The sequence below is a fragment of the Desmodus rotundus genome, chromosome 13 (assembly GCF_022682495.2).
Source record: "Desmodus rotundus isolate HL8 chromosome 13, HLdesRot8A.1, whole genome shotgun sequence".
Taxonomy (NCBI): domain Eukaryota; kingdom Metazoa; phylum Chordata; class Mammalia; order Chiroptera; family Phyllostomidae; genus Desmodus; species Desmodus rotundus.
Genome location: NC_071399.1, coordinates 8,613,418 through 8,637,635, shown reverse-complemented (window position 1 = coordinate 8,637,635; position 24,218 = coordinate 8,613,418). Strand labels below are relative to the sequence as shown.

At 48.4% G+C, this 24,218-nt stretch overlaps 1 protein-coding gene across 3 annotated transcripts in view; it reads left to right on the top strand.

Annotated features, from left to right (window-relative positions):
* Positions 1 to 21,582, top strand: part of ACSL1 (acyl-CoA synthetase long chain family member 1) — a 56,279-nt gene extending 34,697 nt beyond the window's left edge. For 2 of the 3 annotated variants that reach the window (XM_053916414.1, XM_045197111.3), the window contains exons 6-21: positions 1,581 to 1,680; positions 1,902 to 2,080; positions 5,303 to 5,335; positions 5,465 to 5,516; positions 6,043 to 6,116; positions 8,432 to 8,509; positions 10,357 to 10,491; positions 12,306 to 12,440; positions 13,106 to 13,201; positions 13,841 to 13,913; positions 15,478 to 15,566; positions 16,339 to 16,455; positions 18,197 to 18,340; positions 19,311 to 19,412; positions 19,513 to 19,584; positions 19,947 to 21,582. In XM_053916414.1, the coding sequence (XP_053772389.1) occupies positions 1,581 to 1,680; positions 1,902 to 2,080; positions 5,303 to 5,335; positions 5,465 to 5,516; positions 6,043 to 6,116; positions 8,432 to 8,509; positions 10,357 to 10,491; positions 12,306 to 12,440; positions 13,106 to 13,201; positions 13,841 to 13,913; positions 15,478 to 15,566; positions 16,339 to 16,455; positions 18,197 to 18,340; positions 19,311 to 19,412; positions 19,513 to 19,584; positions 19,947 to 20,087 (1,620 nt within the window). In that variant the 3' untranslated portion in view covers positions 20,088 to 21,582. Of the gene's footprint in view, positions 1 to 1,580; positions 1,681 to 1,901; positions 2,081 to 5,302; positions 5,336 to 5,464; positions 5,517 to 6,042; positions 6,117 to 8,431; positions 8,510 to 8,577; positions 8,656 to 10,356; positions 10,492 to 12,305; positions 12,441 to 13,105; positions 13,202 to 13,840; positions 13,914 to 15,477; positions 15,567 to 16,338; positions 16,456 to 18,196; positions 18,341 to 19,310; positions 19,413 to 19,512; positions 19,585 to 19,946 lie in introns of all 3 variants that reach the window. The other variant, XM_071220176.1, reaches the window with a different exon arrangement.
* The last annotated feature ends 2,636 nt before the right edge of the window (positions 21,583 to 24,218 follow it).

The following is a 24,218-nucleotide window of genomic DNA, read 5'->3' as shown; positions in this document are numbered from 1 at the left end:
CTAGGTGGGCCTAGGCATGGTGCTTCTGTAAACCTGGTACTAAGTACGTTTAAGTAACTCCTGTGGAGACGTCGCTCCTCGTGTTGGTGAACAAATTAACAGCATAGCTGGCTTGCAAAAGTCTGAGCACCTGGCTTGAAGAAATGGAATTGATTCTTGGACCTACTTGTGTCCAGAAGGTGTGTTGGCTCAATCCATGTGCCACTCACTATTTTGTAAATTAGGATGGTTTCTTAGTATTTTATGTCCGGCTAAGGGAAAACATTATTTTCCACAGCTGGGTCGTGTCTAGGCTCATGGAACTTAATTTCTTTCATTTGAAGAGAAGCCTATTCAAATGAACACACCCAACATTTTTGGTTTAGGGAAACTCTATAATGACTCTACAGTTAGGACACACATTCCTTTAAGAGGTGGTTTTCTTCCTCCATGTATGAGTCAGGTCAGCACGGGTTTATTGAGCACCTACTGTGTGCCAGGCACTGGCAGGGCACCGCAGTACAGCAGTGACTCGGGTCCTTTCTGGGAGGGACTGCGTAAAAAGAGTCCCTGAAGCCGATGCCTTCTCTGTAACATGCTGAGTGTGGACAGAGGACAGGAGAAGTATGGGAGCTCAGTCAAGGAGGACTTTCTGGAGGTGGCGGCTGAGTGGAGTGTTGATGGAAGCCAAAGGAATGTTCTCATCAAGCAGCATATTCCTGCTGGGGAATGAAGCATTTTAACATGGGAAAACTTGGAGTCACAGAAGGGGCAGGAAAGAGGGACTGCTAAGGAGCTTGGGCCTTACCTCCCTGTTGGTAGCTTGAAATTGGGCCCAAGGGGGAAAGAGGAGAGAAAACAGCCGCAGGCCAAGTGAGTATGCATTCCCTTCCCGTGGCCGCTCTGCCCCCGCCTGTGCTGGAGGATGGGGGCCCTGAGGATCGTGCCACATTTGCCTTGTAGGTAGGTGAGTTTCTGTGTGAGTGTGGAGGCCAGGTGACCAGTTACTACGTCACTTTCCACCATTCCTTTTCTGGGGAGATTGTGCCTAACGAGTTTCCTGTTAGACAGTGTGCCCGCTTCCCCCACCCCAGGCCCTAGTGCACACTGTGGTCAGATGGATCTTCCTCAGACCCACAGTCACCATTTTGCTGAGAGACCCCCAGTGGCTGTGCACTGCCTGGGGACCAGGGTCAGCCTCCTAAAGGGCTTGCCCCGGCCCACTGCTGGCCTCTGTTTCCCTACTCCCTGCGGGGACCTCCAGGCCAGCCAGTTGCTCACTGACCTCCTCCCTGCCTGTAATTCTGCAGTCCCCGCTCCTGGGGTCTCCTTGCCTTTCTCTCATCCATCCAAATTGTGCTGCTCTCACAAGAGGCAGCTCGGTTACCTCCCCACAAAGACGGCCCATTCCTTTTAAGGAGGGGACTAGCATTCTGTCCTCATTATGAATCCCTCACGGTGCCCGGCATATAGTAGTTGATGTTCAAACAGGAAGGTAGCTATGTCCAATGTTTCCGCCTCAAATCTAGAGGGCTGGTCTCCGTGGACTGGTTCCGTGACGACGTCTCACTTTCTCTCCCCTTCCCTTACTGTCCGTTTAGTGGGTGATCATTGAACAGGGATGCTTCACTTACTCGATGGTGATTGTGCCCCTCTATGACACCCTCGGAGCCGAAGCCATCACTTACATAGTCAACAAAGGTGCGTCTGTGGTCTCTGCGTGGACGTCGGCCTCGCTACTGGTCAGATTCAGTGATGTACCTTCGCTTATACTTGATTCGATAGAGAGTTTATATTTAAATGTACATCTACCTTTCTATTTAAAAAATGTAGTTCTTAAAATAACCTTAAAATTAAAAAATTATACAGTCAAGCTTTTAATATTCCAGAGCGCATCGTTCATTGTAGCTCTTTCTTTCCAGCTGAACTGTCTCTGGTGTTTGTTGACAAGCCGGAGAAGGCCAACCTGTTGCTAGAAGGTGTAGAAAATAAGTTAACACCAGGCCTTAAAATCATAGTAGTCATGGATTCCTACGGCAGCAGTCTGTTGGAACGAGGCAAGAAGTGTGGGGTGGAGATCACCAGCATGAAGGCCATGGAGGTGAGTCCTGCCGCCCAGCTCCGACGCAGTCGCCGCTGCGGCCGCCGCCCTGGCTGGCTGCCTGTCCACCCATAGAAGATCTAGAGCAGGGACTGCGGTCTCACACGAGGAAGAACTCTGCACGCGCCCAGTTAGCGCCGCGCACCTGGCAGAAAGTCCTTTCCTAAAGCGAGTGCTCACCTCCTGGTTCTGCAGCCCTGACTAGCCGGGAATGTGACCTTCAGGTTCAGGTGGAGACTTAAGTTGTGTTTCCTCACTTACTGATTTCTCTCTAAAATGGAGCCAGGTATGGACATCTGCCTCCTTATTTTTATCCCCCCAAATTGCTTCTGTAGAGGCCTAGTGGATTTCTAGCAGAGATGTTTGATTCGGTTTATTTTCATATTAAATTTCCTCAGATTCACGCTCAGCACAACTTTAAAGGTAACCATTCTAGGAAAACGAGTGTGGCTCCTATTTAAATCGGTTGTTTGACATCAGCTCCTGTGAGAAGCTGATTTTCCTGTGGGCCCTGGGTTAGAGCTCAGTCCCAGGAGCTGCGGGAGGAGGCTCTGGGGCGCACGCATAGCAGGAGGAACGGGCTCCGGAGCGTCAGCAGTTCTTTCTGAAAACGTCGTGCGTTTTCCTGGGACAGTTATAGATAGGGGTTCAAAACTGATTGCTAGTTTTCTATAAAGAGTTCAAGGCTATAAAGAAGGATTTATAAAGCCTTTTCTGGGGAACTTAGAAGTTGTAACAGAGCCTTCTGCCTCACACACACACACATACTCACACACTCACATACATGCTCTCACACACAGACACACACACATGCTCTCACACAGGCACACACTCACACGGGCGCACATGCTTGCACACAGGCACACACTGTTACACACACATAGGCACATACACAGGCACACGCTCACACACAGGCACACTCTCACACCCAGGCACATGCTCACACACATGCACACACTCTCACACGGGCACACGCCCATAGACATGGCAGCACAGAACATGAGTCCTTAAGAGCTGGTAGGCGTGCTGTATTATTAAACTGGGTTTTTAGTTTCCATTTTTTTACTTTAATCCCCTTTTACAGTAATGTAATCTCTTCTTTCCCCATCTTTACTCCTTCTTCCTAACCAACCCCCAACACAAACACACAGGACTTTTTTGTCTTTTTTGACTATGATATGATAAAGGAGTAATTTTATGATTAAGAAATTTAGATGAGTGAATGAAGATTATAATTAAACTTTATATTAAAATCTTTATTTATAAAAGATATTGCTTCGTATTTACCTGTGTAATATGATTCATACTTTGTTTTTAAAAATTTTGTAAGCAAAAGATTAAGGTTTTAAGAAATGAATTTTTTGGCCTTGTAAAAGCTTGTGTTTATTGTAAAAATTGTTAAGTATATTTCTAGTTGATACCTCACATCTCTGTTGCTTTTAATGTTAACTTGCCTTATCTTTTTTGAATTTAAGTATAGTTGGTTTACAATATCGTATTTTATTAGATTCAGGTATACAATGTAGTGATTGAACATTTTTACAGCTTAAAATGTAGTCACCCCACTAATTTTAGAAATCATCGGCCACCACACAAACTTATTTAAAATTGGCTTTATGGTTGATCTTGTGACCAAGTTTATATTTCTATATATTTATATGGGATCAAAACTATAAACGCTGGCATTTGGAATTTTTGCATTTTCCCCAATATTTTATAATGAAAAATTTAAAACATGAAAACAGCTGAAAGAGTAGTGCCGCAGACCGCCGCGCACCACCGAGCGCCCACGATTACCACTTCAGTGCGTTTGCTCGCCCGCTCATTAGCCCTGGCTCCGTCCCTCTCTTCACTCATCGGTCCATCTCTCTCTGGCGCATCTTCCGGAGGCTGCAGACTCTGTCACCCTCCAGTGCCGCAGCATGCTGACCATGAACTAGAACTCAGTTTCTCCCGTGTACCGTTCTTCTTTTCTCGGCATTTGAAACCTAAAGATGGCAACTTGTTACGACCGCCCTCGTTTTCCTAAACGATGACGTGAGGCAGGTTTCAGGCAGTGAGACCGTGGGCAAATAGCGCACTGGCTGGGGGGACGTTGTTCCCAATAGATGAAAAGGGGAATCGCACAGCACTATTGCTTTATTTTATTTATTATCAATTTTTGAAGAATTGAAAATCTCAAGAAGTTATGTAAGAATTTTGGAGAGATGAGTGGGAATTTAGACCTGAAAAGGATTATTTTGAAAAAATATTGGTGGAATTCTCCTTGCTTTAGCTCTTAGTTGGCTTTAATTCGGACGTTAGTATTCCTGATTTTTAATCAGTGATCTGTTGTATATGTAATTCAGAATAAAGACTGTTCAGAACTGTGCTGGACAGAGACTCCCTGAGCCCTGAGCACACCCATCTAACTTTTATTTAATTCTGGGCATGCGCACGCCATGTGCTCACTCGCGCTGTCCAATTTTAATAAGAAAAGAATATAAATAGCTCACTTTAAGAATTAACAGATACTAGTTGCCACAGAGACTGCTTCCTGCTGTAAACTGAATGGCATCGAGTGAACGCTCGGTAGTAAGCTGTTGGGAAATGCTGAGCCCGCAAAATGAATCCACCGTTCTTCACCTTCACGTCCACTCAAGAGTGGCTTGGAGCTTCGTCCTGGCCTTGTTTTGTACTGGAGGTTCCCAGTCCTTTCTCTCTTCCACGTGAGGAGAACAGATATCTGGGTCTCTGACACGGCTGGCATTAAATCTTGCACAGGCTGCTTTTTCCGTCCGGATCGAAGACGTCAGCTATACAGAACTGGGTGATGGCGTATCTTGCTCTGCTCCAATATGGGACATGCTGAGCCTCTGCGGTTCTTTCATGACTATTAAGAGCTGGGTTTTGTGAAAGGCCAGGATAGGAAGTGGAGGCAGGGACAAAAAATCCATCATAAAAGACTTTGGTTCCTGTCTTTTGAATAAATCCTTTTTCAAAGGCCAGTCCTAATACCATTTCTATAGTCTTGTACAAAAGATAACCAGGAAAAGTGCTGCTTAGAGCAATGGGTAAGTTTTTTGGTCCTGGTTCATTTAAGTTGCCAGAGTGTATTTGATTAGAAATTCATGCTGTCAGCAAATCCCACAGAAAAATCAGCTCGAAGTGTCTCGATGTGACCTTATTCTTTACATTGAGAAAATGTTCCCATTTAAGACTTTTTTTTCTCTTCTGATTAAGGACCTGGGAAGAGCCAACAGAAAGAAGCCCAAGGTAAGACGCTATGCCAGACCCTCCCCAGCCGCCTGTCTAGTCGTCTCGGAGATGAGTAGAAGTCTCAGGTTTTCTATTCTGATTTCTACTACCTTCTTCTTCTTCTTCTTCTTTTTAAATGCGCTGTAGCCTCCAGCACCTGAAGATCTTGCAGTGATCTGTTTCACAAGTGGAACTACAGGTAAGTTTCGCAGCGGAGTTGCTTCTAAGTGGTAACCAGAGGTGTTTCCTCCCTGCCCCCTTCTTGGGATGACTTGCTTGAACTGTAGATGGACTGAAAGCAGAAGAGAAGGACGTGGTTCAGGCATTGTCTTCTGGTCACTCTGTAAGACACGCTGAGAATCTGAGCATGTCACATACTTTCTCAGACGTTCATTGGAGGCGACACGTCATCCATCTTCCTGAGGCAAACTATCAATGATTTATAGAAATACAAAAAAACCTCCTGGTTTTCTTCTGTTATTGCCACACACCCTCTGAAATGTGCCCATTTTAATAAAGAGTGTTGAAGATACTAGGTTTCACTGAGAGGATGGCAGATAGCTCAGGAATTTAGTTGTTCTCAGCTTTTGGCTTCCCTGGTGTACCGACCCCTAGAGGCATTTGAGGCCCCGCGGATGTACAGGGTTCCAGGGCTCCCTTTCCACCTGTCGTCCGTGGACAGAGCTGCTGTCCTCTGACGTCGTTCTGCTCGTTGTGTCCCTCAGGCAACCCCAAAGGAGCCATGGTCACCCACCGGAACATAGTGAGCGATTCTTCGGCTTTTGTGAAAGTGACAGAGGTAAACTGTGGGCGTGGTGCCATCTTTCCTCCTGCACATCAGTTGGTTGGCATTAGGCCTCGAGAATGAAAGTGGTAAAGCAGCACCCCCACGCCAAGTCCACGCTGCATGGGGACTCTCTGAGATGTAGAGAAGGCCTGACCCTTCATGCCGCTCGCTCCCCTCATTTCCACTGTGGGCCCGCCCTGCAGCCCCGGCTGTGACCGTTCCATGCATTGGCAGGTAGAATGTATTACAACTTTCACTGGGAAAGGACAGAGAAGAACTGACTCTCTTGTGCTTTTCCCTGCTATTCCTGTGTGGGAAAAATAATTTCTTTACGTTGACAAGGAAATGTTCAATGCTGCTGAAGTTTTTTGAATTATTATTATTTATTATGGTTGACTTCTGTTTTATGAGAAGGACTAAAAGCCTCGGGCTTCCATTGCTACGCAAGCATGTTAGTCTGCCTGGGCTGCCTTGGCAAAAGAGCACAGACTAAGTGGCTTAAACAACAGATATGGATTTTCTCAGAGCTCTGGAGGCTAAAAGTCCATGGTCAAGGTGCCCACAAACTCAGTTTGTAGTGAGGGCTTTCTCCCTAGCTTGTAGACAGCCACCGTCTCACCATGCCTCACCTGGCCTTTCCTCTCCTGCACAAAGGAGAATGAGGGCGGTTTGCGGCATCTCCCCTTCTTACAAGGACCCCAGTGGTTTGGGTCAGGGCCCCACCCTTATGACCTCACTTTACCTCAGTTACCTCCAGGAGGGCCCTAGCTCCAAATGTAGCCATGCGGTGGGAGAGCTTCAGCGTGTGGGTTTTGAAGGGGGGGGCGACACGATGCAGTCCCTGACGCCGAGGGTATGTTTCAAACTTGCCTTTGAGGGAGCTACCACTGAACTGTTAATGCCTTCTCTCAGAGCTTTCACATGTGTCGCGTGATTTGCTCCCTCCGTCTCTGGGCAGGGTCTGTCCGTAGCGGGAGCCTGTGCTTCCTGGGCTCAGAGAGCGGGCCTGTCTGAGGGCTGCAGAAGGGCCGTCTCCCCCTCGCTCCCACTCCCACTCTCTGAGTCCCAAATACCTCTCTGGGCATATACTTTCCCAGCGGACGTCAACAGTTAGTACCTCACCAAAGGAAAATTTTAATTTTCTAATTGGCTTTCAAAGAAAACTAAAAATGCATCAGTAGCTCATTGAGGCAAATGATTCTAGAACTTTGTTTAAAATATTCTATTACCAGAGGCATTCGCAACTTTGTGAAATTTCTAATCATTCTAATGCATATTATTTGTTACGCTAAATCAGAAAATTGAAAACTGTAGATATTACCAAGTCTGACTTCTCATTCTATAACATTTGCCACAGAGATGTACTAGTTGGAATGCAGGTCATGCTTGCATTCCAATTAACCCTGGATTATGGCCTGTTCAGGCCATATCAGATGCTTCTGGGGCCCCTGCGTTTGCTCAGGCTGGGTGCTCTCACCGATTGTCACGTTATCATGAAGGACTGCCCGGCTTTGGGGAGGGGCGGCAGGGCTCAAAAGGAGGTGCACCCCCAGGCAACTGACAGTGCCTTCATCTCCTGCTTGCTGTGACGCAGCTGCTGTTGGCAGCCCCCTGTTTTGGCCAGAACTCTTTATGTTAATAACATGAACCCTCCATGAAACCCTCACCGTGCTTGGCCAGAAGTAAAGCCCACCCAGAGCCATGAAATGGAAACCAGATGTCCAGACTTCATCCACATACAGACCTATTGCAGCCAGTGTTTTCTAGGAAAGCAAATCCCCCAGTGCCAGTTCGGAGCTTGCGTGAGACAAATCGGGGTATTTTTCACGGGCAAAGGAGGCCTTTATGATAAAGATGTTGATCAAACTGAAATCCTCCAGATGCACTTCTATTGTAGATAAAAGGGAAATCCAGTTTTTCTTATCTCCTCTCCCTCTTTGCCTTACAACCTAAAATGCTATCTTATGCTGGACTGGGTCTTAGTTTCTGACATCGGGGTGGAATTGAGCTTGCTGGGTAGTGGGGGACTGTAATTTTGAAATACTAAGTGATTAGAGCACACGAAACTTTAGCATCCCAATCTGGGCAAAGTTTTCCTTATTTTTGACTAACGTGCTAAGTGCACTTACTTTGTGATTCGAAATGACCTCCACTCCATTTGAATAATTGAAGTATTGCTTTGCATGTCATTCCTTGGTGAGAAATAAGGGCAGATCGTGAGCCCAAGCCATTTCTCCCCAGTGTTCAGGTATCGTGTGCTCTAAGACAAAGCGGAAAACTACTGGGATCTTAATGCCTCTCTGCCTTGCTGGTGTCTTTGCTTGCAGAACATTGTCAACCCCTCCCCAGACGATGTACTGATCTCTTTCTTGCCTCTTGCCCATATGTTTGAAACAGTTGTCGAGGTAAGGCACTGCACCGCGTGTTTCTCACCTGCTCGTTTGTCTGTGCTCTAAGTTGTTGTGTTTTACAGAAAGTGCTTGTCCTGAATGGCAGTGACACACACATTTCGTACTTACCACTTGCACACATGTTTGAACAGCTCATGCTGGTAAGTCTGACGTGCACACTGTTCCCCCATCCTCAGTGCCCGCCGAGCCCCGGTTTAGAAATGGGGCTCATTATTTGCCGGAGTGTCACTTTGCTTCTGGGTCTGGATACTTAAACTCCAATCATTCATTTTAAAATTAGAAACTTGGGCTTCTGAATGATGTGCCTGTGGACACGATTCCAGAAAGAGTAACTGTAAAAGTAGAAATTTTAGGAATGCCATCTGATAGAGTCTAGTGAGGCTTCTGCTCTGTGAGAAGTCTCTCGTTTCTGGTTGTGCTTGTCCGTAAATGCCCATGTCAACATGAAGCATGAAGACTAATTCTCTCGCCAAAATTCTGAGTGACCTTAGAAAGGCAGAATAGTCTTGAGCTGACCTTTGCCCGAGCTCCCTGTACCCAACTATGTGCCTTGTTTGAAAACTGGCCAGGAACCACTTTTTCCCCTCTTGGACAATTCTACATCGTATACTTATAGGGAAAATGAGCACCAATCATTCATTCATTCAGAAATGATTATTGAGCACCACCCACATGCCACGCCCTGCGCTAGGTGTTGGCGCCAGAGAGGTGATTAATGGAGGGTCCACCCTCTGATTGGCTGCCTGCTGCCCTGTAGGATTTATTCATCCCTTAAGGACCAGGAATCATTAGATCCCACCTTCTCTCCGTTCCTTCTGCTTCCTGAACACCTCAGGAGAGCTTGTGAGCTTATCAGGTGATGTCAAATGAGATGATAATAGATCATATGTACTTGGTGGTAGTTTTGGAAGTGTGCCTGGGAGGCCAGCCACACTGAGAAAAGCCTTCCGAGCTTTAATTTTTAAACAATGAACCCTGGTGTGCCTTTCTAGTGGTTTCTGCTTTCAGGCCTGAGACTGCGTGCACTTCCGTTGCATCCTCTTTTGAATCTTTTTGTTTGTTTGTTTTTAATCCTCACTTGAGGATATGTTTATGGATTTTTAGAGCGAGAGGAAGGGAGAGAGAGAGAAAGAAACATTCGTGTAAGAGAGGAGCATCAATCTGTTGCCTCCTGTTCGTGCCCAACTGGGGATCGACCCCGCAACCTTTGGGCGTACGGGCTGACGCGCCAACAAACTGCGTCACCCGGCCAGGGCCGAATCTTTCTTCCTGAAATTTAGAAGAGGCAGATTGTTTGCCAGGCGCACGGGGCTTGCCAGTGCAGTGTGCCTCCAACAGAGACAAGCCGTGCAACAGATTGCAGCTGATGACAAGCCGTGCTGGTAGGAGATGCTGCTGGTGACTCAGCCGCAACATTATTCAGTGGCTTTTCAGAAACTTTTAGTTAGGTTCAAGCAAAAGAAAATGAGACTTTGATAAGCTACAACTGTGGGTATGTAGCTAAGTTCTTGTTCTGAGAATAAATTAGACCTAAAGTTTCTGGAAGACTAAAAATATTTGGGTTATATAATACCATGTCATTCAGTCGACAGATTATTTATCTTGAAGCTAAAAGAGCAGAACCTCTGTGACCCTCACCAGAGCCGACACACCCTGGTTTATGGCCAGGGTACGGTGACCGAAGAATGTGAGAACAGTTTGTTTAAGCTGTCTACATTTAGGAACTTTAAGATCTCTAGAAATGGCTCTGAAATGCTAACACGGAAGCCTTATTTGTCCCCATGTTTGTGTGACCCCTGCGGCAGCACTGAAATGCTGGTCGTGTGTGTTTGCCTCCCTAGTGTGTGATGCTGTGTCACGGAGCTAGGATAGGATTTTTCCAAGGAGATATCAGGCTGCTCATGGACGACCTCAAGGCGCTTCAACCCACGATCTTCCCTGTGGTCCCAAGACTGCTGAACCGGATGTTTGACCGAGTAAGTCCCCAGCACAGCGCAGAGGGCAGAGTGCTGGGCCTCCAGTCCCAGCTGGGTTTGAATCAGGCGCAGGCAGGGCCTTCTGTGTGACCTGGACAGTCCCCTCATCTCGCAGAGCTGCAGTTCACGGTGCCGTGGAACAGAATACAGTCACCTCATTGGGTTGCTGCTAAGGATTATGAGAGAAAACACACAGGCACTTAACCCAAAGGGACAGTGCAGGTGTAAGGTGGAGGTCGTTTTTTTTTCTTTTTTCTTAAAAGAGTTTATTTACTTTTAGAGAGAGCGGAAGGGAGGGAGACAGAGAGGGAGAGAAACATTGACTGACGGGTGAGAGAAATATTGATTGGTCGCCTCTCGCACACCCCAACTGGGAACCTGGCTCCTAACCCAGGCATATGCCCTGACTGGAAATCGAACTGGCGACCTTTTGGTTCTCACAGGCTGGTGCAGAATCCACTGAGCCACACTAGCCAGGGACATCTTCTTTTTATAGTTAACTCTTTGAGCCTCTGTTTTCTCACCTATACAATGGACTGCTGCCTCCTCCCCCTGCTGAGTGTCTCATGAAGCTGCTCCTTGCATCACATGAGAAGAGTAACTATGAAATGGTTTTATAACTTGGAAAGCTCCAAGCACATGTGAAATGTTACTCACTTAGCCACCTCATGAGAAGCGCCTACCTCAAAGCAGGGACTGCACAGGCCTCCGCTCTGAGGGGCCATCCCAGCGTGGACCATGCGGCCAGGGCCAGGTCGGAGTGTGGCGGGAGCGCCTCCCAAGTGAACTTGGACCAGGCGTTCAGTGCTCTTTAGTTGGAGGCATGCCTTCTGTCACCTGTGAGAACCTACTCATTTTTTAATGGTTCTTTTAGAAAAAAAGTAAAAGAACTGCTCTATTGAGATATAATTCACATTGCATACAATGTACCCACCAAAGTGTACAATGCAGAGGTTTCAGTACCTTCTCAGAATTCTACAATCATCCACACAGTCCGTTCTAGAACATGTTTGTCACCTCAGAAGGAACCCCTTGACCTTCCCTGTAGCTGTCATCCCCACCCTGCTCCCCGCCTTCACCACTAAGCAAAAATCACGTTCCTTTTGCATCTATAGGTTTGCCTGTCCTGGACTTGGCCATGAATGGAGTCATGCCATATGTGTTCTTTGGGACTAGCTTCTTTCATTAACATGTTTTCAAGGTTCTTCCATGTTGTAGGGTACAGCTGTACTGCAGTCCTTTTTTTTTTTTTTTTTTAAGATTCTATTTATTTGTTTTTAGAGAGAGGGGAAGGGATGGAGAAAGAGAGGGAGAGAAACATCAATGTGTGGTTGTCTCTCACACACCCCTCACCAGGGGCCTCGCCAGCAACCCAGGCATGTGCCCCAACTGAGAATCAAACCAGCAACACTGGCTCACAGGCCCACGCTCAATCCACTGAGCTACACCAGCCGGTGTACTGCTTCCCTTTTAATATCCAGATAATATTCCATGGTGTAGGTGTAACACCTTTCATTTATCCATTCACCCATCGATGGGCACTTGCGTGGTTCCCACCGTTTGGCTATTATGAATATGCTGCCAAGTTTTCTGAGTGGACACGTGTTTTCATCTCTCTCGGGTAGATACCTGGGAGCGGAATTGCTGCACCATGGAACCCTGCGTGCTTTCTAAAGCCGGGCCATATAGCGTTTCTACCAGCAGGGCCGGGGGTTCCAGCGTCCCCACATCTTTCCCGGCACTTGTTATTATCTCTCTTCCTGACTCTAGCCATCTTAGAAACTGTGAAACCTTTTCATGTCTCCACTTGGCAGATTTTTGGACAGGCAAACACCACACTGAAGCGATGGCTGTTGGACTTTGCCTCCAAGAGGAAAGAAGCAGAGCTGCGCAGCGGCATCATTAGAAACAACAGCCTGTGGGATAAGCTCATCTTCCGCAAAATACAGGTGACAAGGAGACTCACACTGTTAGTCGTCATGCAAGCTAACCGGGGTTTCAAGTTTTCTGTGCGGGCTCTTTTTAAAAGAGGCGTATGAAGACAAGAGAGAGGATAACACATTTGTATTAATTCTGGCACATTTCTAAAAATTAAGGACAAAGCCATCACATAAACTTCAGGATCCAAAATAAATCGGAACAATATTGTAGCTCTCGAGGGCAGAAAGAAATCAGGGTACTGTAGCCTTTCTTATTCTCATTTGGTTTTATTTTTCTGCAACAAGAATATCATTCGTGAGGTAACATTTTAGGCATGAGTGAGAAAGGATAATATCTTAGTCTAGAAAAATACCAAAAGTGTGGTAGTTGCCACAGATCCACCGCACTCTTGTTCCAATTCCTCAAGATACCAGCAAGTGGAGATGCTGGTTGCTTTCCACACTGGTTAAGAGCAGATGGTAGAGTCTCAGGCTGAACAAAAGCAAAGTCCAGCCAGGTGTTCCTGTTGTGGACGCCTGTGAGTTCTTGGGCATCCGTGAGTCCTGTGCAGCCTGCAGAGAAGGGGTTGGGGGCTGAGAAACAGGATGCCAAGAAAGTATCTTTGAGGAGCCCACTGACTTCCAGCCATTTAACCCTCCTTCTTCTCTTCTTCTTTCCCCTCCTGTCTTCGAAGTCAAGCCTGGGAGGGAAGGTCAGGCTGATGGTCACAGGAGCCGCGCCCGTGTCCGCCACCGTGCTGACGTTTCTGCGGGCCGCACTCGGCTGCCAGGTGAGCTGGCTCCCCTGCAGTCGGCCGTCCCAGATGTCATCATGCCCAGGGCCTTCTTGCCAAGAGCCATTCTAATGCTCCCTGTGTGTGTCTTGTTTTTGTTCAGAAGATCACGTTATTCCTATGTTGCTTGGAGAAAGAAGCTTGTATGCTTCGACCCCTGGCAGGGGAAACACGTGTTTGTGCCCACCACTGCGTTGTGTCCTCAAAGGCAGGGTGCAGATCATGCCTTTAGAGTCAGGCAGGAGGGGCTGCGTGGGTCATAAATGATGGCCAACCCGCACACCACACAGAGAACCTGTCTTAGTTAGCAGAGCCCACTTGGCACATAGGACCTGTGGGGATGGAGCCTCCCAGGCAGCTTCGGTGCAGTGGGCTGTCCCCCATGCCAGCGTTCTCCCTCACGTGTCCATAGGATGCGAAGTAGAGAGCAGACAGGAATGGGCTGGGCTTGGTGCGAGGGCGAAGATGCTTGGGTGTTCGGATGAAGCACGGTGTAGTATCGGGCAGATTTACCAAACAAAGTTTAAGAAGAGGTTCCTCCACAGTGGGCCCTCACTCAGCACTGGAGGAACTTAACTGTGCACTTCCAGCACAGGTGTCCCCTTTCTAATGCCGTTTCATCTTTTGGTGCCCCAGTTCTATGAAGGCTATGGACAGACCGAGTGCTCGGCTGGCTGCTCCCTGACCATGCCTGGAGACTGGACAGCAGGTACATTTGGTTGGTGGGACAGTCCTATGGACACCTGTCATGCAGACTGGAATCGAGTTTGTCATGAACTGGTTCATTAATCAACTTCAACAAGGGCTGTGTCTCAGATGATCAGGCCTTGGGGTACCCCGTCCTATACGTCAGGGAGCCGTATGGAAAATGCGGCAGGTTGGGACATGGTTCTGAGGCTCTGACCATGAAGCCGGGTGGCAGTCGAGGCCGCTGCAGATCCCGAGGGTGACGGCTGCAGGAGATGGCGCCTTTGTACCCACTGCAGGACGTCTGGCCACACTGAGCTTTGGGGTCCACTGTCTGCTGGTAAATGTTAATTAAATTTACACTGTGTGCTATGCCAGATGTTGTGACTACAGAGAAAAATAAGTGCAGATCCCTTTTCCTAAAAAGACAAAGTGGAGACAAATACCGAAATAACTGGTTGAGTACCTGTCATGGATGAGGTTCCTTGTTAGGGGCTTAAGATGTATATGACGTGTATTTCATCCCAACGACATCCCCCTGAGATAAATCCTGTTAGCTCCAGAGGACATGATTGGCTGTGGGCTAAAAGGCATGGGAATAATGTATAAGAATTGGCACAGCATCATCTTGGGAGCCAGAGTTCCAGCCCAGGTCTGAGTGCAAAACTTCCTGCTTTCCCCTGGACCATGCTGGTGCGTCCCACACTGCGACAACTCAGTCCCCTGGTTTACTTGGTGCTTTACATGTATGAGCACTATGTAGCAACATAGACGCGAAGTATCTAGTGTGATCTAATAGCGCGATTCTGCTGGGATTGGCGCTAACAGTCTGTGAACCTTTTTCATCGTGTTTGATTTTTAACCCCTGGTTCCTTACCAGCTAAAGACTTTGGACTAGGGATCTCTTTAAGCTGAACTTATTAAAATGGAGGAAGAATTATTTGCGATGCTTTTGCAGCATATCTAATTTCTGTTGGCTTTGCCTTGGGAAGAGAATCTAACCCTAAGACCCGTTGGCAAGACAATTAAGTTATGTGTAAAAAGAAGCATCGTCCTGTCTTCATGAACTTCAACATGAAACACAGTCATCCACACCGAAGGAAGGAAAGGCCACATTGTCCCAAACCAGGTGGCAGGTGGGAAAGTAGTTGAGACTTGCCACAGCTGCCTGTGCACCCTTACAGAGAATAGGGACATTCAGAAGCCTCCCTCAGAGCGAGGTGGCAAAGCATGGGCAGGGGCCGTCACACCAGCGGGGCCAGGGAAACGCCTGTAGAAGGCTTGTCTCCAGGTGTTTGTGGAAACCCTTAAAATCGGCAGCCACGTTATGTATACTTTGAAAGGTAACTGAGAGCATTGAACTTGGGAAAGGCCCCTGGCAGACTTTTGGATGTTTTTGTCTCTATTCGAATAGTCAACTCTCTACATTAATTTGCCAAAGGGAGGAGACTCGCTCTAACTACAGAACCCACAGGTTGTTATACCAGCAGTTCTTACTATGAGCAGGCTTATTTTTGATAGAAATAATTTGGCCTGAGGACAGTACAGTCCCATCAGGAATAACCATTCTTTTATTTCACATACAGGCCATGTTGGGGCACCCATGCCTTGCAGTTGGATAAAACTGGTTGACGTGGAAGAAATGAACTACCTGGCTGCCAAGGGCGAGGGCGAGGTGAGTGGGGCCCCGTCGTTCCCCGTCTTCAGATTCCTCTAAAGCTGCCCACAAGCGCAGTGCCTTCGCCAGCACAGCCTCGTGTAAAGCCTTTGAGCCGCTGAGCTTGATTTCACTGGCGATCCTGGAGTCAGACAAGCTTCTTTTTGCAAGTACGTTTATGTTTAGCTCCCAGAGGGTATGTTGGAGGGGCCACTGACGCCTGCCTTTTCCTGCCAGACATGGTAGGGACTGGGGCCCAAGACGGTGCAGGGCTCCAGCGGCCTGCATCCTGGGGGGCAGAGCTCCTGTCTGCGCATTGCCCTGGATACCCGCCTATCAGTGAGCTCCCAGCTAGTGGGAGGAAAGTCTAATTACTTCAAAGGGATTTCATCGCCTCTGGGGCTTTCCAGCAGGCTGAAGCCAGAACCTCAAGCCGCCCCACCCCGGGTTTTGTTGAGGTATCACTGACATGCAGCTCGGTGTAAGTTCAAGGTGCAGACACAGTGTCGTGACTTGACTGACACGTCCCGCAGAAGGGTTCCTGCAGTGAATTTAGCTAACATCTGTCACCTCACACAGGTGCAAAAAGAGAGAGAGAAAATGGTTTTCTCCTTGCGATGCAAACTCTCAGGAGCTCCTCTCTGAACGAGTCGCAGATCGCCACCCCGCGGTGTTAACGCTAGCCTCCACGCCACCACGCTGGTGCTTCCTGAGGCGGGAGTGTGCGCCTTCTGACTGCGCCCCGCCAGTGCCCCCAGCCCAACCCCGACCCCGACCTTTTTTCCCTCAGGTGTGTGTGAAAGGGCCAAATGTATTCAAAGGCTACTTGAAGGACCCAGCAAAGACAGCGGAAGCTCTGGACAAAGACGGCTGGCTGCACACAGGGGACATTGGGAAATGGCTGCCAGTAAGTGGTCGAGTCCCTGCTCACAGGCACTTTCACTCCACTGTGGGGAAGCAGCTCTCCCACCGCTTGGCCTCTGCCATGTGGCGGTGGCCCCTGCCTTTTCTGTCTCCCTCTGTCCTTGCCGAGGGGCTGGTGTGGACGCCTCCATTTCCTGTAGGGCACAGGTCTGTCCCTGTGTGGGGTTCTCACGTTACCTGTGGCAGAAATGTTTTGTTTTGATGTTTGACATCCATTCTAGTTGCTGCTTCTTCCTATTTGACACCCGTAGAGACTGTGGCTTTTCATACATCGATAGTGTGCCCCGATGTGGAGGCCTCGGGACACAGGGCGTGGGTTGCCAGGCACGCAGGTGGGCCACAGTCTGCGTGCGTGTGTTTCTTAGGTTCGTCATCTGGTTGAAACAGGGCAGGTACATCACAGACTAGACCAACTCCTTCCAATTTAGCCTCAGAACCGTTGACTGAAGAGAAATTCCAGAAGCCATCCTAGGAGCGGGAGGCTTGGGCAAGAAGCGGTTCCCAGAGAGCTGGCTGATTTTGCTTGCTATGGTAACAGCCACTGCTTTTTAAAGTTGTTGCCATGTTAATTGCAAGCACTGAAATGCCTCATGTGATTTTTTTAAAGACTTCATTTATTTATTTTTAGAGAGAGGGGAAGGGAGGGAGAAAGAGAGAGAAACATCAGAGTGAGAGAGAAACATCGATTGGTTGCCTCTTGCACGTCCCCGACCAGGGACCTAGCCTGCAACCCAGGCATGTGCCCTGACCAGGAATTGAACTGGCGACCTTTCAGTTTGCATCCAAACCACTGAGCCACACCTGTCAGGGCCAAATGCCTAATGTAATTTTCATTATTGTGTATTGTTTGATTCTTATAAATTTAAGGTGCTTAATACCGTGAAATTTTTACTGATTTGAAAAACGCCCCCCGAATTAATTCAGATTTCAGAGTACCCAAGCTATTTAGAAATAAATTAAGTCCCTTGTCCCAGGTTTAAGAGGGATCAGGTGTCCATTCTCATTCTGGCTCAGTGAGCACAGCTCACCACCTCTCTGGACCCCAGTCTCTCCTTCGAAGAATGGAGAACAGGTGTAGAGTGAGAGAGCCTAAGAAGTTTCCAACAGGTGGCTTTTGGGAGCATGACATTGACCCCAGGGTCAGGACAAGTTGAAGGTCGGGTGGGCGTTACTGGGGCTTGGCAGGTATGGGCCAGAGATTCTAGTGTCCCCACTGTTACTATGTGGGCAGTTGATCGACTCTTTCCAAAGAACCAGGAGCACCCCTTCCCTCCCTGGCCCTGAAGCCCCAATAAAACAGAGGAAACCCTGCCTTGGGGTAGTGAAGGTTTACTGAGTGCCTGGAGCACTGGGGGAGGGTGAGTCTGTGTCACTGCTCTCAAGGAACTTGACTCCACTGCAGAGGCAGGTGTGGCCCTGACTCAGGTGTGAGGCCGTGTGCGTGAAGCTTGACGCACTAAACACAGCAGGCAAGGAGCTGCCAGCTGGCTGACACGGGGTGAAGGGGAATGAGGATGGGCTCCGGATCCCTCCTCTGGCCTTGGGCAAGTTACTTAACTCTCTAAGCCTCAGTTTTCCTCTCTGTGAAATGGGATGATAACAGACCTTGCCAGGCATGCTGAGGAGTAAGTGAGCATGCATATGAAATGCCCTGCGCCGGGTGTGAGTGAGCCTGGGTGGGAGCCCGCCATGGCCCACGCACAGCCCCCCTCTCTGATGAACAGAACGGTACCTTGAAGATTATCGACAGGAAAAAGCATATATTTAAACTGGCACAAGGAGAATACATCGCACCTGAAAAGATTGAAAATGTCTACCAGCGAAGCGAACCCGTTGCTCAGGTGTTTGTCCACGGAGAGAGCTTGCAGGTAGGTGCTTTCTGAGCTGGGAGCTCTGGGGGCAGGCGTGGCGAGTGCTGGTCTCCAGTGACAAGTTTGCGATAACTGTGAAGTGACATTCTGACATGCTGGAATGGGAAGGAGGCATTATTGGCTTTTGCTGTTGGGCGCTTCTTATCCAGGAAAGTTTTTTCCCTTTAATTTCCACATTTTTATTTTACCCAGAGTGATGTGATGTACCAAGAGAGGTTGGGTGAAAGATACTAGGGAGTGCGTAAAGATATGCTTCTAATTTAATTACGAGGGAAAATATAGACATGTGGATTATAGGAAAGTTTAGAATTTTCAAACATATTAAACCCAACGCATTTATGATATGCCTCCCCAATCATCTGCGAGCACATGGTGGCTGTGAGCCAAGCTCAAGTTGAGAATGGAGACCGATACTGCAGTGAAACATCTATTTGCCAAAACGTTGGACCAGTGGTGACAGGGAGTGAAAGGGCCTGGTTTCCTGAGGGGTAATCATGTCATGAACCTTGAGGTTTATGAGGTCTGAACCTTGAGGTCTAAGTAACTCTAGAAGAATGTTTTCCTATAAGGGAGTGCGCCTGTTTTTCTTCAGCCTAGATTCTTACCATGCCTTTGATTGATTGTTTATCTCCCTGCTCTCTACCATCGTATTTCCTTATTTGAGCCTGTTTTATTTTTTAAATGTATACACAAAAATAAATAAAAATTAGAGGGTTTTTTTTTTAGATTTTGATTCCCGGTGGTTCTTTTAAGACACTTACTATAAAATTCCTGATGTTGTCAGTATTTTAGAGGCAGGAGTTCTTACCCTGGGCTCAGTGGGCCCCGGGGCTGGCAGTGTGTCCTGGAGAGAGGGTCTGCAACTTTCCCCAGCTTCTCCGGGGGTCTGTGATGCAGACTCATCCAGGACCACTCTTGCAGAACACCTGGGTCAAGCCGTGTAGTCACTCACTTGTCTCTGTTAAAGGCATTTCTCATAGCAATTGTGGTCCCTGACATCGAGACATTGGGTCGCTGGGCCCAGAAGAGAGGATTGGAAGGGTCCTTTGAAGAGCTGTCCCGAAACAAGGTAGGTTCAGGAGCACGCAGTCTACTTCTGTGTCTTCCCATGGTGTTGCGGGCCAAGTGCAGGGACCTCCAACCCAGGAGTATCTCGTTTCTCTTCTTAGGATGTCAAAAAAGCTATTCTAGAAGACATGGTGAGAATTGGGAAGGATTCTGGACTAAAAGCATTTGAACAGGTAAGACTTTCATGAAAGTACATGAATTCTTGTAGAACAAGTTTTCGACTTGAAGATTTTTTATGAGTAGGTTACAGAAGATGACCTAAAGAAATTGTGAGGGATGAATTATGGAGTGGGTTGGCGCCAAGGTGGTGGGGTGGTGGGGTGGTGGAGAGTTCTTTAGCCAGGGTGGAGGTCAGGATACAGCCCTGAATCCTATCGGGAGAATAAGCCACGGTCCTCGTGGAGAGAGAGCGTGGCTGGGCCAGAGGTGAGGGGATGGTTTGGCAGCATACGGGTCTTTATCCCCTGGGGTGGCTCTTTAGACTCAGATTTCCACTGTCCTCTCTCCTCCAGTAAATAGCCTTGTTTATTTGCAGGTCAAAGGCATTTATCTCCACCCCGAATTATTCTCTGTGGAGAATGGCCTCCTAACCCCAACGATGAAGGCTAAAAGGCCAGAGCTTCGGAATTATTTCAGGTCACAGATAGATGAACTGTATTCCACCATCAAAGTTTAACCGGAGGAGGAAAGCTCAGAAGAAACCACACATCTCCACGATCTTCTTCTACTGGTGGCCTTCACGTTGGTAACTTTGACTACAGCGAGCGTGGGGAAGGGGAGGAACGTCCATGCCTGCCTCGTGAACTTGGGGTTCTTGTCATAGGATTATTAGAGGAAACGGGACACTGCCTTACAGTCACCTCGCGTGGCAGACCATGTATATATGTGTGTATGTGTGTGTGTGTATATATATATTGATACATAATTTCTAAAACGAGCCTTAAAAATTGTAAAGGGGAAACTACAAATGTGCTAAGTTATTCGCGACTTCCTTAGTTCAAAAGGCAGATGTGAAAACTTCTGTCTCCCTGTTTCTCTAACCAAGGAATTAAGACTTTGCTCTTTCTGAGAGGTCTGCTGCTCTGAGGGGTACAGTGCACTGGAGGGAGCAGTCCCTTCTGAGCAACTGTCCTGGCTGGAGAGTGTCACAAGTGGACCAGAGATTTTTTTTCTTGACCCCTGTCACCTTCCCTTCCCCGTCTCACACACACTCTCACCCCCTTCTGATGAAGGCCGATGAAACCCCGCATCTCTTCACAATCCCCGAGACTCCCTATGGATCAGAAGGTTTCCAGAGAAGCGAAGGACAGGCCAGGTCAGAACAGCATAGATGCTGAGTCTCAGACGAGCAGCTCCTCGCCGGGGCGAGTGGGTTCTGGCGCCCACCCAGCAAATGCTCCCGGAGCTTCCTCGCCCTTGGGGTTGTGGAAAGAAATCTGCCTTAGACTCCACAGTGAAGACAAGCATTTCAAGAAAGAACTAGTTACCTGGAACGACCATGCCCAACTGTGACACCTGCGTAACTGTCCACCATCATCACTGAACCGTCCCTCTGTGTCTGTGACAGCCAACGGGTTTTTAATGTGGTTTTCATATCAAAAGTTCATGGTGTGATTAACTGGCCTTTCCCCCAGAATAACCTCTCAGGCAAGGCATGTCTTTCACCATATTAAGGGGGTGGATAGGCTTGGGTACCTGTGGGAATGGACAGTAATAAACAAATGCTCCCCTGCCATCATGCTACCTGATTTCTGTGAAATGTGTTTGACAAGCCAAAATTCTAGGATGTAGAAATCTGGAAGACTCGTGTCCTGGGGCTGACTTCCCCAGGGACTTTTTCCAGTTAGTTGGGGAACTTAGCAGCGTCTCACTTGACTGCAAGCCTTCGCCACGTGCAACTGAACCATGCTGCGTGGGAGCCGTTGTCTCTGGGTGTGAGAGTACACGCGTCACACGCCCCAGAGGGTTTGCACTCAAGAAGCACCACTGTAGTAACACTATTCGGTAGCCTAACTTCGTACGTGTATTCTTCACTGCACAAAAAGTCAGTAATTTGTCACATTGGGGTTTTGAATGTTTGCTTTAAGTGTTGGCTATTTCTATGTTTTATAAACCAAAACAGAATTTCCAAAAACAATGAAGGAAACCAAATAAATATTTCTGCATTTCAAGTGAGTGGAGCCTCTGTTTTCGGGTCATGACTGACAGCGGGACAGCCGTGGATGTGCCCCAGCCATGGGCAGGCGTGGCCCTGGCCGTCGGGCACGGATGTGCCCGCTGCGCCTCCTTCCCAGGCCTGTAATGCAGTCTCGTTCACAGGCTCCCTCACAGCAGCCCTGCTGGGCTGTGCGGAAGAAAGTCACAGTGGGAATAATAGAGATTTTCTTGAAAATGCACATTTTTTGCGGGAAAACCACGGTACATTTTGGGAGGTGTCGGCTACACTTGGCGGCTCTGTGGTGGGTTGAATTCCATTTCAGTCTCTCACTCTTCTCTCACTGGGTTAGCAGCAGGCTGAGAGAGCAGCCCCTTTGTTTCTTTTCCTCCCTCCCCATCGCACGTTATCATCTTAAAAGTTTTCTTTTCCATGGGTGTTAATGAATCAACCTCCAATTCCTTATATAATCTCTCGTGTTTAAGCCCGTCTCCCTCCGTCCGCCCCCTACCTCTCGGGTTTGGTGTGGCCATTCGTTTGCTGGCTTCCTCTACAGCTGAAGCCTTGGGTGCATCTCTGTGCTAAGGCTCCTGCTCCATCCTGCCCTTTTATCCCAGCTCTTAACACCCTCATCCTGTCTTGTATTACCTTCCTCTTCCTTTCTTTCCCTATTACCTTTCCTTTCCCCTCTCCTAGCACAGAACACAGCACCTGGAAACCATAGGTGTTCATTAAATAAGTCTCGTTTGAATAAATACCTGAAATTTTGAACAAAACTCCTCTTTATAATGAGGTTGACACACATATGGAGTTTGTTTGTTTTTTTCCTTTTGAGAAGCTATCGTAAAATACACACAGAATTTACCGTCTCACTCATTTTTAAGGGCACAGCTCAGTGGCATTGAGTAGGTTCCCACTGCTGTGCTGCTGTCACCGCTGTCCAGCCACAGGTCCCCACTCACCCCGCAGACTGGAACGTAGGCCTGTGGACTCATCCCGCCTCTGTCCTTGGGGGACTGGCTCACTCCACTTAGCAGAGTGTCTCCAAGGGCCATCCACGTTGGGGCAGGGTGCAGTCGCCCAGCTGCCCCCCACCCCGGCCCCCCCTGCGGGCCCCGCTGCCACACACCCTCACTCTCTGAACTCGGAAATGCAGCTCGTTTCAAAGTACACTTGACGTGTGGTAGTTACGTACTTTTGCCCCACTGTCAAGTTTTAAATTACTTGGAATGATACCAATGACGAAAATGCGTAGAGTGTTGCTACACGCCAGGTACTGTTCTTAGCGTTTTACACAGATGACCTGTTTAATGTTTACAAGCCTTCAAGCCAAGTGCAAACACTGTCCCCACTTTACAGATGAGGCAATTGCCGCACACCAATCATTTGATCGAGGTCTCGTGCCGGACAGAATTGGAGCTGGGAGCCTGGCTCTAGACACTGAGCTCTCAGCCTCGCGCTGTGGGTGTTTCTTGTTTGCCTTTGGCGTTGAACCTTCTGACAAAACACGTCATTGGATTGTTCTTGGCGTAAGCCGCTCTGCCTCAGCTTCAGTGAAAGTGGTTTTGACCCCTAAGGGTTTTCTTTGTCACAGCAGGGCTAATACCACTTCAAGGACTTTGAGTTTGGTTTTATGGCTTATCAGAAATTACATATGGTGGCTCTCTGTGACGTCGATAATTTCAGATCCATTAAGGACCAAAACTTTTGTAGAACTGGCTGCTCTATCTTAGCAGGAACATACGTGTAACACATACTGGGTCACAGCCATGTGGCAGGTTCACGAGATCCCATGGAAGTTCTCAGAATCATCAACTACGGAGGCAGCAATGGCGGCAGGGATTGCGGATTCACTGTGGGCCGCGCGCTATGATCATTCGTTACTTACGTTCTCATTTCATTCTCATGACACCCCTGACGGGCCAAGGGGCTTGACTGGGTATCCTGGGGCATGCAGTAAAGGAGGGCCCCAAACCGTCCTCGATATTTGATCAGAAGTTAAAGAAGGAGCTGGCAAGGGAGATTGAGAATTGCCTGCCGTGGAGGGAAGTGGGAGACCAACCTGTGGTCTCCCTGAAGCCAAGAGAGACAAGTGTTTCAGGAAGAGAGGGAAGGAGTCAGTGCAGCTGAAGGGTGGAAGGAGCTGGGGACAGAGAAGGGCCGCTGCCTTCAGCAAGGGTGGCGACATTGGCAATAGTGTCCCACGGGATAGGGAGACCAGAAGCCAGTTGGGAGCAAGTGGAGGTGTGACTGGAGCAGTCATGGAGAAGGATGGACCGCTCTGTTCTGACATTTTACCGTGGAGGAAATCAGATGAAAGGCTGGCGCCTGGGGAAAGGTGGGAGGCTGAGAGAGAGGTTGCCTGTGTTTGCAGGTGGTGGAGGATTTTAAGATGGGAGACGCTAGAGCATCTCATGGCGTGCCCGTGAGAAAGGTCCTGGGGCGGGGGGAGAGAGAATGCAGGAGAGAGGCAAGACCGCTGTTCTGAGAGGCTGGGAGGGCTGAAACCCACAGTCGGGCTCAGAGGTGGGCCATCAGTAGGGTACTCCTTCCATCTCAACATGGGTCGGGGGGGTGGGGGGCAGTGCTGAGAGACAGAGAATGGGGAGCTGTAAGTGGAGATGTTAGTAGACCCAAGGTGCCTGGGAGCCT